Source organism: Lepisma saccharinum, chromosome 8 (genome assembly GCF_977018435.1).
Source record: "Lepisma saccharinum chromosome 8, izLepSacc3.1, whole genome shotgun sequence".
NCBI classification, from domain to species: Eukaryota; Metazoa; Arthropoda; class Insecta; order Zygentoma; family Lepismatidae; genus Lepisma; species Lepisma saccharinum.
In genome coordinates, this window is record NC_139236.1 from 49,203,005 (window position 1) to 49,218,616 (window position 15,612).

At 37.2% G+C, this 15,612-nt stretch overlaps 1 protein-coding gene across 3 annotated transcripts in view; it reads left to right on the forward strand.

The window, feature by feature from the left end:
• LOC145990987 (proton-coupled amino acid transporter-like protein pathetic) overlaps nucleotides 1-12,591 on the forward strand; it is a 106,049-nt gene extending 93,458 nt beyond the window's left edge. For all 3 annotated transcript variants that reach the window (XM_083126615.1, XM_083126614.1, XM_083126616.1), the window contains exon 10: nucleotides 11,984-12,591. In XM_083126615.1, the coding sequence (XP_082982741.1) occupies nucleotides 11,984-12,225 (242 nt within the window). In that variant the 3' untranslated portion in view covers nucleotides 12,226-12,591. The remainder of the gene's footprint in view (nucleotides 1-11,983) is intronic.
• The last annotated feature ends 3,021 nt before the right edge of the window (nucleotides 12,592-15,612 follow it).

Consider the following 15,612-nt stretch of genomic DNA (forward strand, 5'->3'; position numbering starts at 1 on the left):
GCAGAAATGAAAACATGTTCAAAATGTAACTTTTTCCCCAGATGTAACAACAATCATACACTTATTGTACAAAATTTGCAATTGATATAATAAATATCAAATGAGCACGACGGTATTATGTTGAACGAAAAACTTTAAATCTCTCTCTTAAAAAATCGTAAAAATCAAGATACGTCACTTCATCCCTTCACCGAAGATATGTGAAACACATATCGTGCACTAAAGTTATACATGTTAATGTAAAAAATAATTATATTTGGAATGCATTTGTCAATGTGAAATTGAAAGTGTTGAAAAATAATTCAATCGTTTGTTCGAACACAAATGCTTTAGCGCCAACTTCTACCCCCTTCTTGCATAATTTACGAGGGTAATAATGTCTTCGTTACTACTACTACTACTACTACTACTACTACTACTACTAATAAAAATAATAATAATAATAATAATAATAATGTTGGTGCCGGGTTCGAATTCCGGCTTGGGCATGGATGTTTGGGAGTGTGTGTCCATTCATCAATTTCATGAAATCATCACTCATCCCCATTTTGGCAAATTAGCCAAAAGTAGCACAATAAGCAAAGTAAAATATGGCAAAATCAATAATAATAACATTATTAACATTATTATTATTAACATTATTATTATTAGCATTATTACTATTATTAATATGGCATATTTATCCTGGCACTTGCCACCCCAAACAAAAATTCGTGGTTGCGCCTCTGTTCCAATGGGTTTCTTCCTGAGATCGATCCACGTTCTAGTGTTTCAGATGTTTTTGAATTCAGATATCTAATATTCGTAATGATTCCAACGAGTTTATTTTTTTTCCAAAAACAATTACATTGTCAATAATGAAAAATATAACCAGCTAGATTTTCTGGCGCCTTACCCACGGTTACCCTCCCCCAAGCACCGACATTTTGCATAATATGTGATTTTTTGTCAATTTTAGACATCGTGGGGACGGGATCGTCCCGTCGAACTCATACCTCCTTTGAAAACAATGAGATATCAATATTATTCATCGTGCAAGAAATTCCGGATCTCGGTATTTAAAATTTCAAACCGGGTAGTCCCTGTAGTACTTTGTGAGTGACATATAAATTTTTTTTTTCATATTTTCGCACATAAACGTTGTGTTTTTCTTCGCAGCAAACAAAAGAAATATATTGTCGCAACACAGTCTGTAAATTAATGATATGAATGAATACACGTTTATTATTTTCAAGCCCCTAGCGAGGGATAGGAAAGGGGGACTAGGGAGCCATCCACAGAAGGCGCTTCTTGAATTTTTTCCCCTCAAAGTAGTAGCAATACGGCGTTTTAAATGATGTTCTACAGACATAACTGAAATCAGTGGCGCAACGACCGAGGGCAGGGGCATTGCCCCCAACCTTGGACGAAAATCCATTCTGGGGGAAAGGGGGGGTCAAACATTGAAGTAAAAGAAAAGCAAGACTGGCAGACTCTAAGAGTAACAGGACAAAAGGATACTCAATATGGAATATGTTTTCACGTATTTCTTGCATTTTTTCTTCTAGACGGCCAAGGCACCTGCAGCGGGGGAGAAAAGGGTAACTACGCCACTTTATTTCAAATTTTATACAAATAAAAATACATTTCGTATTTTTCTTGCTCGCAATACTTAATTTTCTTACAGTCTCATCAAGTTCAGAGCCGTATGTAGCTAGAGGGGCGGCGGGAGTCAGCCCTAGGAGCCGAACGATCCAAATGAAAGAAAAATATGTAAAAGAGAATCTATATTATTTTCAGTTTTCACAATTTTGGTTCTAAAAATTTTCTTGCTCACTTCGCTCGCCATAAGAATTATATTCGTTATGCATTCTCTGTCGTTCAAAAATTCAGTTTGTGTGCTTGTTTTTCATTATTAGCTAATGAAAATGAAAGTGTTGAAAAAATATTTCAAATAGTTTGATCCAACACTATTGCTTGGGCGCCGACTTCTAACCCCCCTTATTGCATGAATAATAATGTTTGGTACTACTTCTATTATTAATAATAAAAATAGTAATACTAATTACAATCGTGTTGTTATTATTATTGATTCGTTCATCCTAGTGGTTGCCCCCCAAACAAAAATTCGTGGTTGCGCCTCTGACTGAAATATTCTTAAATATGCTAAAACTTTTGTTAAAATCAGAAATGCAAAATACGAATCTTTAAATATAACCCATATTATTTTTAATGAGCTTTTATTTCTTTCCTTACTCCAAAATTTGTAGGATGTTAGCATTCGCGCTCATATTGGGAAAGGGGGGGACAGTGAAGCACTTGACCTACCTGAGATGTCTGGGAACACCTAATATCATTTGAATAGTGAAATTGTTGCGTGAAAACATGGACAAGGTGTGTCTTGAAAGATATCAGACTTAGCGGTCTCTGATAATTGCGTTTTTGTTTTTAAGTCCACTTTATGCACAGATAGGCTAATCGGGACTTGACCGACAGTTTTAAGTGGGATCCGAAGTTTTGGTTGCCTCCGCCGACTACCGAACTCGGAACCCCTTCATTACAAGGCCACGCCATTACCACTACGCCATCGGGTTGACCCTAGTCTCTGATATACACATCGTGAAAAAATACAAAAAGACACTGAACTGTTCCTAAAATAAATATTAAAGTTTATGGCAAGGAAGCAAGTCGAATCCAGTTTCTATTTAAATAGAGGACTCAAGTCTGAACTTAGCAACAACGCCACGGTATTTTCAATTCAATTTAAATTTTATGATTTGTAAGACAACGACAATAATAATGATAATAATAATAAAATGTCACGGTAATTTTTTATGATATGAAATATTACCCTGCCCCCAAGTGCTCGAAGTGAAAATCCTTGCCCAGTTTGGGAAAAAGATATGGGGATGCTTGTAGTTGTATGGATCAATTTTGAGAAAATGCGGTAGGTGAAGGAATGCTATGCAAATTATCCTTGTCGTGGATACTTTGTTAGAATTTTCTTAACTGGGGGATATCATTACTGTGGCATAAGAAGAAAATATCGAAGGACGTATGCGACTAAATTGCAATTTCCTCTACAGTTGTCATAAAACGAGTGCTCTCCTCCCTAACATCTTACATTTAGCCAACAGTACTCGTGGCGACGATTCAGATGATTCTTTTTTCAGGTGACTGTTGCTAGTTACGGGGATCAACGTCTTGCGATTATAAACTTCCCTCTGCTACAGTTTTTCCATTTGCTGCGCCGCGTTTTTGTGAGGGACGGTCGGTTGACTAGTTAGCGACTGTACGAGACACTAAGCAAATTCAGGGCCTCCCCGGTGGTAACGTTGTCGCCTCGTAATCAAGTCCAGGTTCGATATCCGGTGAAGGCACATGGCACAGTGGTTCGGATCCCACATTAAACTGTAGCTCCAGTCCCGATTAGCCTTTCTGTTCATAAAGTGGACTTAAAACCAATCAATCAATCAAACTAAGCAAATTCATCTACCAGTGACTTTCGGTATAGTGTAATGTGCAATTATAAATAGGAGAACGATAAAACTGCCGGAGAATGGGCAAGAGTGTACGAATGATCTCAACAGCTTGGCGAAGAACGCTAGTTTCTCACGAATAAACAGCGTGGACACATTTGTCCGACTGGGACATGCAAGGTGCTCTTTATGTAAATTTTTGGGGAAAGGGTCATGATTTATGCCAAGTTTTCCTGCACATTGATGAAGGGTGCCGTATAATGACATTTGTATAAATAAGACGTTGATGTTGTCTGCAAATGTGATCCTTCACCATAATTTCCCCACATGGTCAATTTGACAGCAATAACTCTCCGAAAGGGTTTTGCTTCATGTTCTTACACTCCGGGCTTAGCTCTTAGTGAATATCAGATTTATTTGAGCCACTTAAAGATAATATGAGAGAGAAGAAATTTTAGACAGATGAAGCACTGACAAAAAAAAATCAAGATATCTTGCGGTGGCTATGACAGCAGTCTATTTTCTTCAACGCCAAATAACTCACGGAACTGACACATTGATAGCAGTTATGGCTGTATGCTCAGGGAGATTCCTTTAAAAAACTCATGTAGTTTTGTCCTTGTAGGAGTTGTAGTCTTGGTCGGCCAACCCTGAATGACCCTTGCAAATGTGCTGTTTGAGAAAATATCAAACTAATTCCGTCTGTATTTTTACGTCGCTTTTCTGCTAATTTAGCTAATCGCGACGACAAGGATAAAATTGTGAAATAGATGGAAAGACAAAAACACATTATGCCTTGACAAAGATTCGAATCCAGGAATTCTGGCGCTACACTTACTTCTCTGCCACAGAAGACGACCTAACTATTTACATTTTTCAAATTATTTAGAGAATATTTTCGTTCACTATAAATTAATGGAAAGACCAAAAATCATCAAATGAAATAGGTCTATAAGTTAGATAAAACAAAATTAATGCTTACTGGAAGAATGCAATGTTTCGTTTCTTTTCCTAATGCCTCAGACCTCCCCGATGGCGCAGTGGTAGCGTCGTCGCCTTGTATCCAAGGGGTGCTGGGTTCGATACCCGGTGGAGGCACATAGTAGTTCGGATCCTACTTTAAACTGTAGGTCCAGTCCCGATTAGCCTTACTGTGCATAAAGTGGACTTAAAAAACTGTTTTTTTGACTTTATGGGTGTGAGTGATCGGAGTTTATGGGTCCAGGACGGGATCGATACGGTTTATAAAACTATCCCGATCTTCAGGACAGAAAATTTCACGTATTTCCCCACTAGTTCAGAAAATTTTATGGATGGGTAATGTTCAGAATTTCCTAACACTCCTGAAATTATTGAGTTCCATGCACATTTTGTCCCCAAAGAAATTATTTTTGGTATTTTGATGCCATTTCTAGAAGATTTCCCTTCCCATAATTAAGTATATCCAGAATTCTTATTTCGCGATCATTTTAAATTCCTGACCTATCGGAAATCCAGAAAGTAAGGAAATCATTTCCCGAAGTTTCCCGGGACAGGACTTCTGGATCCCGCAAACTGAAGTCTGCTTTCCGTTGCGACTGGTAGCATGTCAGAGGTCCCAGGTTCGAATCCTAGTCATTGTGTTTGTTCAATCACCATGTTCCTGACGTGAAATAACCAGAATACGTAAACTTTAATAAACAAATATCGTATGCGATGCAGAGGCGGGCTGATTAACATCTGTGCATAAATTGGACTTGAATCTAAGGATGTACAATATCGGAATTTTGATATCGAGATATATCGTCAAGAAAATATCGTCGCAGACGATACGATATTATTTCCGTATCGTGATATGGGTGATATATCGTCTCCCTCTCTACAATATATATCGCAAAAATATCGTGACGATATATGGTCTAGTTAATGTCGCCTGGACGATAGTTCCTCAATATCGCGATATATCGCCGATCAGTACTTGAATCAGTTGAAATGTCGGTTCTGCCAACCGAAGGCTTCGTGTTTTGATGACGTTGCTTTGGTCTCAATATGTGTTCCTTGCACCCCTAGGACGCGTGGTTTTACCACAGAGAGCAATGTAATAAAAACGGACTCTTTTGAACGTTCGTACCGCCGAAAGGACCCACCGAAGAGAAAAATGACACTTGCATTAAAATAAAAAAAACATTATGACCTGCCTGCTTTACCCACTGGATCCTTCACTGTGCCTTCACTTCCTTCTTCTTCCTCCATGATATGTAGCGCCGTTCTTTCCCTTCAACATGTTTACAGTTAATCGAATATCATGAGTAACCAGTTGCAGTGGAAGGAATCTTCCAAAGCGATAAAAAACAAAACATATTTGTTTCCCCGCCATAATGACTTCACAGTTGCCTTCTCCTTAGATATAACACTGGCATAGTGTTGATTGAGTTGGTGTTTTAAGTCCACTTTATGCAAAGTAAAGCAAATTTGGACTGGACCTACAGTTTAAAGTAGGATCCGAACCACTATGTGCCTCCACCGGGTATCGAACCCAGCACCCCTTGAATACAAGGCGACGACGCTACCACTGCGCCATCGGGGAGGCCTGAGGCATAAGGAAAAGAAACGAAACATTGCTTTCTTCCAGTAAGCATTAATTTAGTTTTATCTAACTTGTAGCTTCCTTGACTGAAATATTGATTTTAGCCATGTGTTATGTCGCCCCTCCTTCCTTCGAAAATTTTTAAGCCCCCCTGTACTTTTTGAGGACATCATACACTTCCTCAACATAAGATAACAACATTGTGAGGGCGCTAATCACTTGTGCACCAGAAGTAATAAGCCTTGTGAGGACATCATACACTTATTCAACAGAATATAGTAACCTTGTGGGGACACTACTCACTTTGCATCAGAAGTAATAAACCTTGTGGGGACATCATACACTTCTTCAACAGAATATGGTAACATTGTGGGGACACTACTCACTTTGCATCAGAAGTAATAAACCTTGTGGGGACATCATACACTTCTTCCTCAGAAGATAGTAACCTTGTGGGGACACTACTCACTTTGCATCAGAAGTAATAAGCCTTGTGAGGACATCATACACTTCTTCAACAGAAGATAGTAACCTTGTGGGGACACTACTCACTTTGCATCAGAAGTAATAAGCCTTGTGAGGACATCATACACTTCTTCAACAGAATATAGTAACCTTGTGGGGACACTACTCACTTTGCATCAGAAGTAATAAACCTTGTGAGGACATCATACACTTCTTCAACAGAACATGGTAATCTTGTGGGGACACTACTCACTTTGCATCAGAAGTAATAAACCTTGTGGGGACATCATACACTTCTTCAACAGAAGATAGTAACCTTGTGGGGACACTACTCACTTTGCATCAGAAGTAATAAACCTTGTGAGGACATCATACATTTCTTCAACTGAAGATAGTAACCTTGTGGGGACGCTACTCGCTTTGTATCGGAAGTAATAAGCCTTGTGAGGACATCATACACTTCTTCAACAGAGGATAACAACCTTGTGGGGACACTACCCACTTTGCATCAGAAGTAATAAACCTTGTGAGAACATCAAACACTTCTTCAACAGAAGATATCATCCTTGTGGGGACACTACTCGCTTTGGATCGGCAGTAATATACCTTGTGAGCACATAATACACTTCAACAACAAAAAGGTAAGATTGTGGAGCGAAAAGTTTCTTAAACGTATATCGAATTTCTATCGCGAATTGAAGCCATGACTTCCTTATTTCAAAGCATCCGAGCACATAAAGTAAATTGATTGAATTTGTGAGATGTAAATAATGCATAAAAGAATAATATATTATCATAAATTAGAAATGTACATAAATCAATAATAATAATAACAGTTAATGTTAGTATTTTCATGGCGTGTAAAGTTACATTTTAGCTTCCTTGAAAAATATATTGACTTTGTCCATGATACACCCCTCCCGCTTCCGCTTGGAACATTTCTACCCTTGAGCGCACTATATATTTCTTCAATGGAAGATAACAACGTTGTATGGATACTACTCGATTTTCCATCAGAAGTTATATTCCTTGTAAAAGCACTTTTTAAATTATTAACTAATTTAATTTAGTAACACCGTTGAGCCATGTTTCATGCCTTGGTCAGCATTGTAATGTTTAATTAAATTTAGATAAAAATTAACATTTAACTTAAAGCAAAGCATGATTCGAAATGTATATAAATTAAACACAAATAGTTTGTGAGAACAATGAAAGATACTTTGCATATATATCACATTTTGCATCGTATCTTTCTGGCTTTTTGGGTTAATCGTGACGATTAGATAAAATTGATGAAGGGACACTGGAAGAAAATAATCGAACTCGGAACTTTATTGAATCAATTTCAAGTCCTATATCCCTCTGCAAGATTTCCACATCATATCACATGGTGGTGGTATTATTATTATTATTATTATTATTATTATTATTTTTATTATTATTATCATCATTATTATTTGTAATACGCGTGCAATGTAGCTTTTTACTTTTTGTCTTGATGTTAAAACACAGAAGTTTGCATTTCTTCCCAAAATAGCACAACACTCGTTAGTATACTTATTTTGCTAACTTTATTTTTCAGTCATTTAATTACATCCACCGTCAGATGTCTCCTATTTCATGTAACATCTGTTTCTCCAGTGATTTATTCTCTGCAGGACAAGTATTTACGATTTTTTTTATGAAAAATATCATAAACGACAAAAACTGCAAAAATCGACAGAGACTAAAAGTATTTCCTCTCTTTTATTCTCAAGTACCAACAGGGTAGCATTTTCAAACTTATTTACACATCGGTCCCCACAGCGTCTGTACAGAATCAATCGTGTGTATGGAGTGTATGTGCAAATTTTCATGAATCTAATGGACCTTGTGGGGACCCGAGGCCACCTGATTTCACAGGCCTTGTGGGTACTGGTGTCCCCACAAGGATAGGAAACGTTTTTCTTGTATAATTTGCTCACAATGTAGGTTACTTTTAATTTTCGGGAGTTTATAGTTTTACTGTGTTATTTGTCACATAATTTCAACAAACACATCAGACTACGACTGTGATTTCCCCCGGTCCCCACAGTGTATGTGCACTAACAGAGTCCCCACAAGGTAGCATATGCACGTATGGGTGAGTGCGTGTGTGTGTGTGGATGTGTATGTGTGAGTGCGTGTGTGTCCAAAATGTAATAAAAAACACGTTCAAATCGTGTTATTTGAGTAAATATTAGGCTAAATTTGTGAAATAAACAAATAAAAGTTGAGAACACACACTTTGTGTGTCGAAAATGTAACTAAAAATCTTTCCTGAACAGATTAAATTGTGTTATTTGAGTAATAATAAGCCTAAACTTGTGAAATAAATAGATAGAAGTTCAGAACACACACTTTGTGTGTCGAAAATATAACTAAAAGTCTTTCCTGAATAGTATAAATAGTGTTATTTTGGTAAAAATGGGTATAAATTTGTGAAATAAACAGATACAAGTTGAGAACACACACTTTGTGTGTCGAAAATTTAACTAAAAATCTTTCCTGAACAGATAAAATTGTGTTATTTGAGTAACAATAAGCCTAAACTTGTGAAATAAATAGATAGAAGTTGAGAACACACACTTTGTGTGTCGAAAATGTAACTAAAAGTCTTTCCTGAACAGATTGAATTGTGTTATTTTGATAAAAATAAGGAAAAGCTGGGAAAATGTTTGACATAAAGTCAAAGTTTGGTAAGAAATAAACTCAATATTATGTTAAATAGCACACAGTATCATAAATTTACTACCTAAATCAATAATCAAAGGGTCCTAGGTTCGTTCTCGTGATAAAAGCAAATAGTGAAAACTGTAGGCCCAGTCCCTGAGAGCTCTCCCTTCTTCATAGTACAGATAATAAACCCCTACGCTTCGTTCTCCTTGTTCAAATTAAAGTTCTCGCTCCAATCTAATTGGGTATCCAAAAATCCTTTTTTCTTGTGTTCTCGGTAACCCTGGCCTACTTAGACAGAAACATGTTCTAGCGTGCAAGCGACGCACAGTTTCCAAAAATTGACCATTGCTGCGCATTCCCAGACATCCTTTGTTGTCTGGTTCAATCCCTCCCCGGCCCTACAGTATTGCATACCTTTCCCCTGTTCTTGCGTTATAGTTGACCTTGGAAAAACCGGTTCTGAAAATCTACCGACGCGATCTCTGATTGGTCAATCGGGTTCTTTCTTTGTTCTGACGTCATTTGACCTTGACCGCACTTCCCCCAAATTTCTTTCTCATCTACCCTTACCGCGGAGTTGAGATTCGGTGACAGTATTCTGTCTAGCGTCTGAGACCACCGTCTTTCATAACATAACGAAATTATTACATACGTTGTATACACTATAGGCCTAACCATTTATTACCGTTGCATATCGCGGGTTCGAGTACCGGGACCGTCCCAAATCGCAATTGGACCTGTACCTACACCCATTACCACCGTTCATAACGGTTCATAAACCATAGAAAACTTATTTTCAATACTATAAACATTAATATTATCAATTCATACATTACATACTTTGCAGTAATGAATATAAAAACATATGCATAGCCTTTAGTACCTCTAATTACCTTCTATATAGTACATATTTTTCATAAAATAAATAATTATATATTCATAAAAAGTTTTAAATAAGCAAATACATAAATGTAAAGTATTCTAAGTACATGCAAATTAGTTCTAAGTACGTGCAAATTAGTTCTAAGTACGTGTAAATTAGTTCTAAGTACGTGCAAATTAGTTCTAAGTACGTGTAAATTAGTTCTAAGTACGTGCAAATTAGTTCTAAGTACGTGCAAATTATTTAACACCCGTGCACTAATTGCCACTGGCGTATTCAACTTCTACTTCCGTGTGATGCGGGCTTTAAAATTATATATTTCATATATTATTTCATTTCATTCTACAGGATCACGATAACTTCAAACTGAATGAGTGTTTGAGAGGCAACATTATTGTGGTAGAAAATATACCTCCTTTACCACCCTGAAAAAAATTGCCTTGCTGGCATCTCCTTGCAAAAAATATGCAGACGTCCCTGAATTTATCACGTACCACGTTATAACATACCTACACACATATATTATATAGTATTTCTAAATGGGGCGCCAAAGCAGATGAAGGGCTGAGGCTGAAGCCCCTCTCCCGCAAAATATGGGTCTAAAGAGTAGTCTGTACATATTTTTTTAAGCGTTTAACGTAAGTACAGTATCACATTAAATACCATGATTGATTGCATCATGCATTGAACGACGCAGTGGTCACAAAATTCACTGAGAAGAATGTTGAAAATTATCTTTCTTTGTCATTCTCTCACTCACTGCTTCATATGCTTTGCAATAGAATTTGAAATTAAGGGAGTGTTTAAATTTAATAAGACTGATAAGGTAAATGGAAGATGAATAAGCATTTGGCCCCATCCTCTTTCTTTATGGATGTAAAAATATGTATAGCGTTTCCACACAACAATCAATTGTTTTGGGTCGTTCAATATATAAGTTTCTGTATGCTGTAAAACATTTTATTTTTAAGATACATTAGGAAACTATACATACATGTGTAGGAGGATCCTTCCTCACTTCTCCACATAATCCCCATAGAGATTCAGGCATTTGTCCCACCGTTGCACCAATTTGTCCATACCCTTTGCAAGAAAATCAGGGCTCTGGCTATTGAGCACTATTCTCACATTCCGCTTCACTTCTTCATCTGTTTCGAAACGGCAACCTTGCAATCCAGACTTTGACACCGCAAAAATATGGAAATCACTCGGTGCTAAATCGGGGCTGTATGGAGGGTGGGGCAGCCGTTCCCACCCCAATTCTTCAATTTTGTGTTGTGTTTGCACTGCTGAGTGGGGGCGAGCGTCATCGTCAAGAAGAATGACACCAGCAGACAGGAGTCCTGGTCGCTTATGTCGAATTACGTTTTTCAGTTTATCCAATGTTTGACAATAACGGTCAGCATTAATTGTTCTTCCTCGTTCCAAAAAGTCCATAAGTAGAACGCCCTTAGCATCCATGCTTCTGAACTCCTTATGACGCGAGACCGCGTTTTCCGAACAAGCATTTACTTTTCGCCCTTGAGCGCATGCGCCTTCACGTCTGATAACGAATCGATTATTGCTCCTTGTAGACGAAGGATGGCGCTTGTCAACCATGTGCATCTTTTTAATGGCATTGCTTTATACAATATTTTACAGCACAGGGAAACTTATATATTGAACGTCCCTAGTATTTAAAATAACAGATATGTATTTCTTTTTTTGCTCCAATAACGCATGAAACAAAGTACATTTTACTGACTATCCATTCTAACACGCTGTCCGGAGTAAGCCAGTACGCCTCTCCTAATTTCAAAACAGCCATTTTTCTGTAACTATAAGACAAATAGTATTGGTTTCTAGTCATACATGAACGGAAAGATATCTCGTTTCTCCATAAATTATTTCTAAATATACTTTATGTATTTCCAGTTGCTGTTGCGTTAGCAGTTCCCAATCTGGGTCCAATTATATCTCTGGTTGGATCGGTATGTTTCTCAACGGTAGGTTTCCTGTGTCCTTCAGTAATCGAGACGGTCACCCTGTGGGAGGACGGACTTGGTCCAGGACGCTGGAGACTGTGGAAGAACATCTTCATCTTTCTTTTTGGATTAATAGCTTTTTTCTCGGGAGCAGTGACGAGCATCCAACAAATCATTATAAACTATCAATAAATATGGATGCTTGCAGTAGTGTTTTTCTTGTTTCTACATCTCGTTTACAAACCAGAGAAGCTGATGTTCGCTCAAGTGTCATTTGTGAAGATTGTTTTCATATTCATGTTGGTTTAATCCGTCTTGATGAGAGGTTGTGAATATATTTTTTAAAAAACACTGGAAATACAAGATGAAACAATACAGAACAATGTTCTGTAAAAAAAGGAGCAAAAGACTAAAGTTCCTCACTTATCACAGTGCTGATTTCCTGAACATGTTGTTACTGGATTATTTTTTTTCAACTTGTAACGAAAATAGTGTCATCAAAGTTTAGTAAAATGTACACATATATTGCTTCAACGAAATATATATATTTTTAATATTTATGAAATTCATTCAATATGTAAGCTTCTGTAATCTGTCTCAACTATCTCTGGAGGAAGCAAACGAAAACCGTGGAATGTACTGCTTCGCTCTCCCCACTCGATTCCCTCGGCCCCTTCTCTGCCGCTATGCGCGGCCTTGCGCCAGAAATAACTGGGACAGGGTATATGGTAAAATAATTGGCTCTTCTTCCTTCTTAACATGGCACATAATACATCGCAATCACTTTGATTCCAGTGTGGCTCGTATCTTTGATCTCGTTGTGTTTACATGTAGAACTAACGTGTCTGCATGCTGTTGAAATTCTTTATAAACAATGTTTGCACTCCATGCAGTGGCGTAAATAACACCCCCGCAACCCCTGCGGTGCGGTGGGTGGGGGGGGCGCAGTAAGAATGATAAATTGAGAAAGACCGTTAGTTCACAAAAGTTTTCCTTTCGGCGTTAAAATATATTTTCAACCAAACATATATTTTTATGCCCCTACAACTGCAAACTAGAAAATGTTAATCGCTAGAAAAGTCGAAATTGAATTACCAGATTAGAAGAAGTAGTTAGTGATTACGTATCCGAAGGGTAGAAGACAGGCAAGAAAATGCACAGGCAACTCTGACTTTCACACAATATTGCACGAAGGTCTGGATAAGTGGCGTGAAATCATTAAAATAATTTTAAATGTAATAATAACATTATCCACCTGTAATTTGGCTCAGGGGACATCGAGAACATGTAAAAAACGTACAAAGTAGTTCTGGGAAATTTCTCAACTTCATAGACTTGTTAGCGAGGTATGGCCCACTTCTTAAAACTCATATTGAAAATGAGAAAAGCAAGACAAAATACTTAAGTCCTGCCATTCAAAATTAACTTATTACACTGCCTTCAAAACAGGTGAGTGGCATAATAGATGACGTTCTAAAGGCACCATCCCCCCCTTATTTTGTATACAACCCAAGACATTACTAAAATTGATCAAATGTTAGTTGTAAGAAGACACGTCAATTGTCTTAACCTTTCGTACATTTTTGTACATTGATTCAAATTACAATGTATTTCTATATTTGTATATCCTATACCAAATATAAATGTAACCGTTGATTAATATTTTAGAAAGGAAAACCTTTTCTTAACGAGTAGGGGCGAACAACTGAAAGTTACGCTAGACTCCATGACAGTTGAGATACAGTGGGACAAAATATAGATCATCGCACAGCTGGAGTAAAATAGCTTAACTAACACTAGTGTTAAATTATCTTGTACCGTATGTCAATTTTAACCTAATGTAATAAGCAGAGCTAGGAATTGTATGTAATTACATATTCTATTCCTTCTAGATGCATACCTTGAACACGAAAATGTCAACGAATTATATATCTGATATGATTTTGCTACGTAATGTTATATATTTTTACATATTTGCAAGGATATTACATATTTTATATATTTGCTAATTTGCATTACATAAAACAATATATTTCGGTACTTTTTTCCTATCTTGATCCTTTTTCCTGTATTTTAGATCTCTGAAAGATGATTAAGAAAATTTGTATCTTATGTGATGTGTCATATTTTCTAATCAATGAGATGCATAGTGCTTACGGTCACCTAAAATTGACTGCCAGTGCCAAGTCGAAAGACAAGCTGAAAACAAAAAGAAATGTATATTACTGGAACTGTTATTTATCTAAAGATGCTGGAGTTTCTCTCCCCTCCTCTTTCTGGTTACATATTTTCGTTCCCCTTTTAGGTTTATGCAAAGCACCTGAAAACTTGGCATCGGTGGACAAGAAAGCTACTTTCCTGTACGTAGCGAGTTACACAATATGTTCCCTTGTACAAAAAATTACAAAACTACCTATGTATTTTCATTCGATTGTTCTTTCTGGAGACGCTCTTTTTTTACAATTTGTTTCGAAAGTTACGAAGAGCTCTCGTACATATTTACATATTCTACAATAATTTGAGATGTGAAAAGTAATTAATAGTTGGCAAAATTGGTTTCTTAAATATGTGCACGTTGCTGTGCTTTTTTTGAGTTTATAAATTTGATGCAAATTTTAATTTGAACAACTTATGTCTTTAAAATTACGTTGAATATGTTCAAATAAAATAAAATAAATATCTAACAGAATTCTTGATATTGGTTGGATACTCGATTATTATTAATATTGCATATTCTATGATACTACATATTTAGCTACATATCCTTATGATAATACATATTTAGGTGCATATTTTATCAATTACTGTTACATATTTATGTACATATTTTATAAAAATCAAAGCTCTAGTAATAAGGCTCGGCACGGCAGAACCTTTTGGCCGACGCCAGGGCATTTGGTAATTTAAATGTAATAGGTTTTTAAGACACAGGCAATAAATTTTTGAGCCCAACTTCACGACCCCCTCGGGACCCAGTAGTGGGTCGCGCCCCATAGAGAAATGATGCTCTAGATGGAATTCTAAGCACCAGGGGGCCAACACCATACCACGAAAACAGCCTCATACCATGATTCCACATCCAGTAAGAACTGCTCCCCAGGCATTCATGTCCACACACGTCCATCAGATCGCCACAACATGTAGCGCGATTCGTCACTCCACAGGATGTTTTTCCATTGTTCTAGGGACCAATGGTTCTTTGCACCACTGTAATCGACGTTCCGGGTAGTAAGCATTGGCTTATGTGCTGCAGCTCTCCTATGGAATCCCAGTGCCATCAACTCTCACTGGATGGTACACCCAACTGCAAAAGAAATAGTAGGCAAATTGTCCATACCATTTCATTCAGTTCGTTTTCCACAATGTGATGATCATGAATTGAAATGGAAACGTCAATAGGCAGAGGACAACATCTGCTTTACATAAACAGAAATTCATTCCTTCAAACAACACAGAATGTGAACAAAGAATAATGAAAATAGTGATGAACAATTTGCCTACTATTATTTTTGCCGTTGGCTGTACAAGTACTGCCGTCACTTCCCGAAAGTCCGTGTCCTCAGATTAGCGAAATTCGTA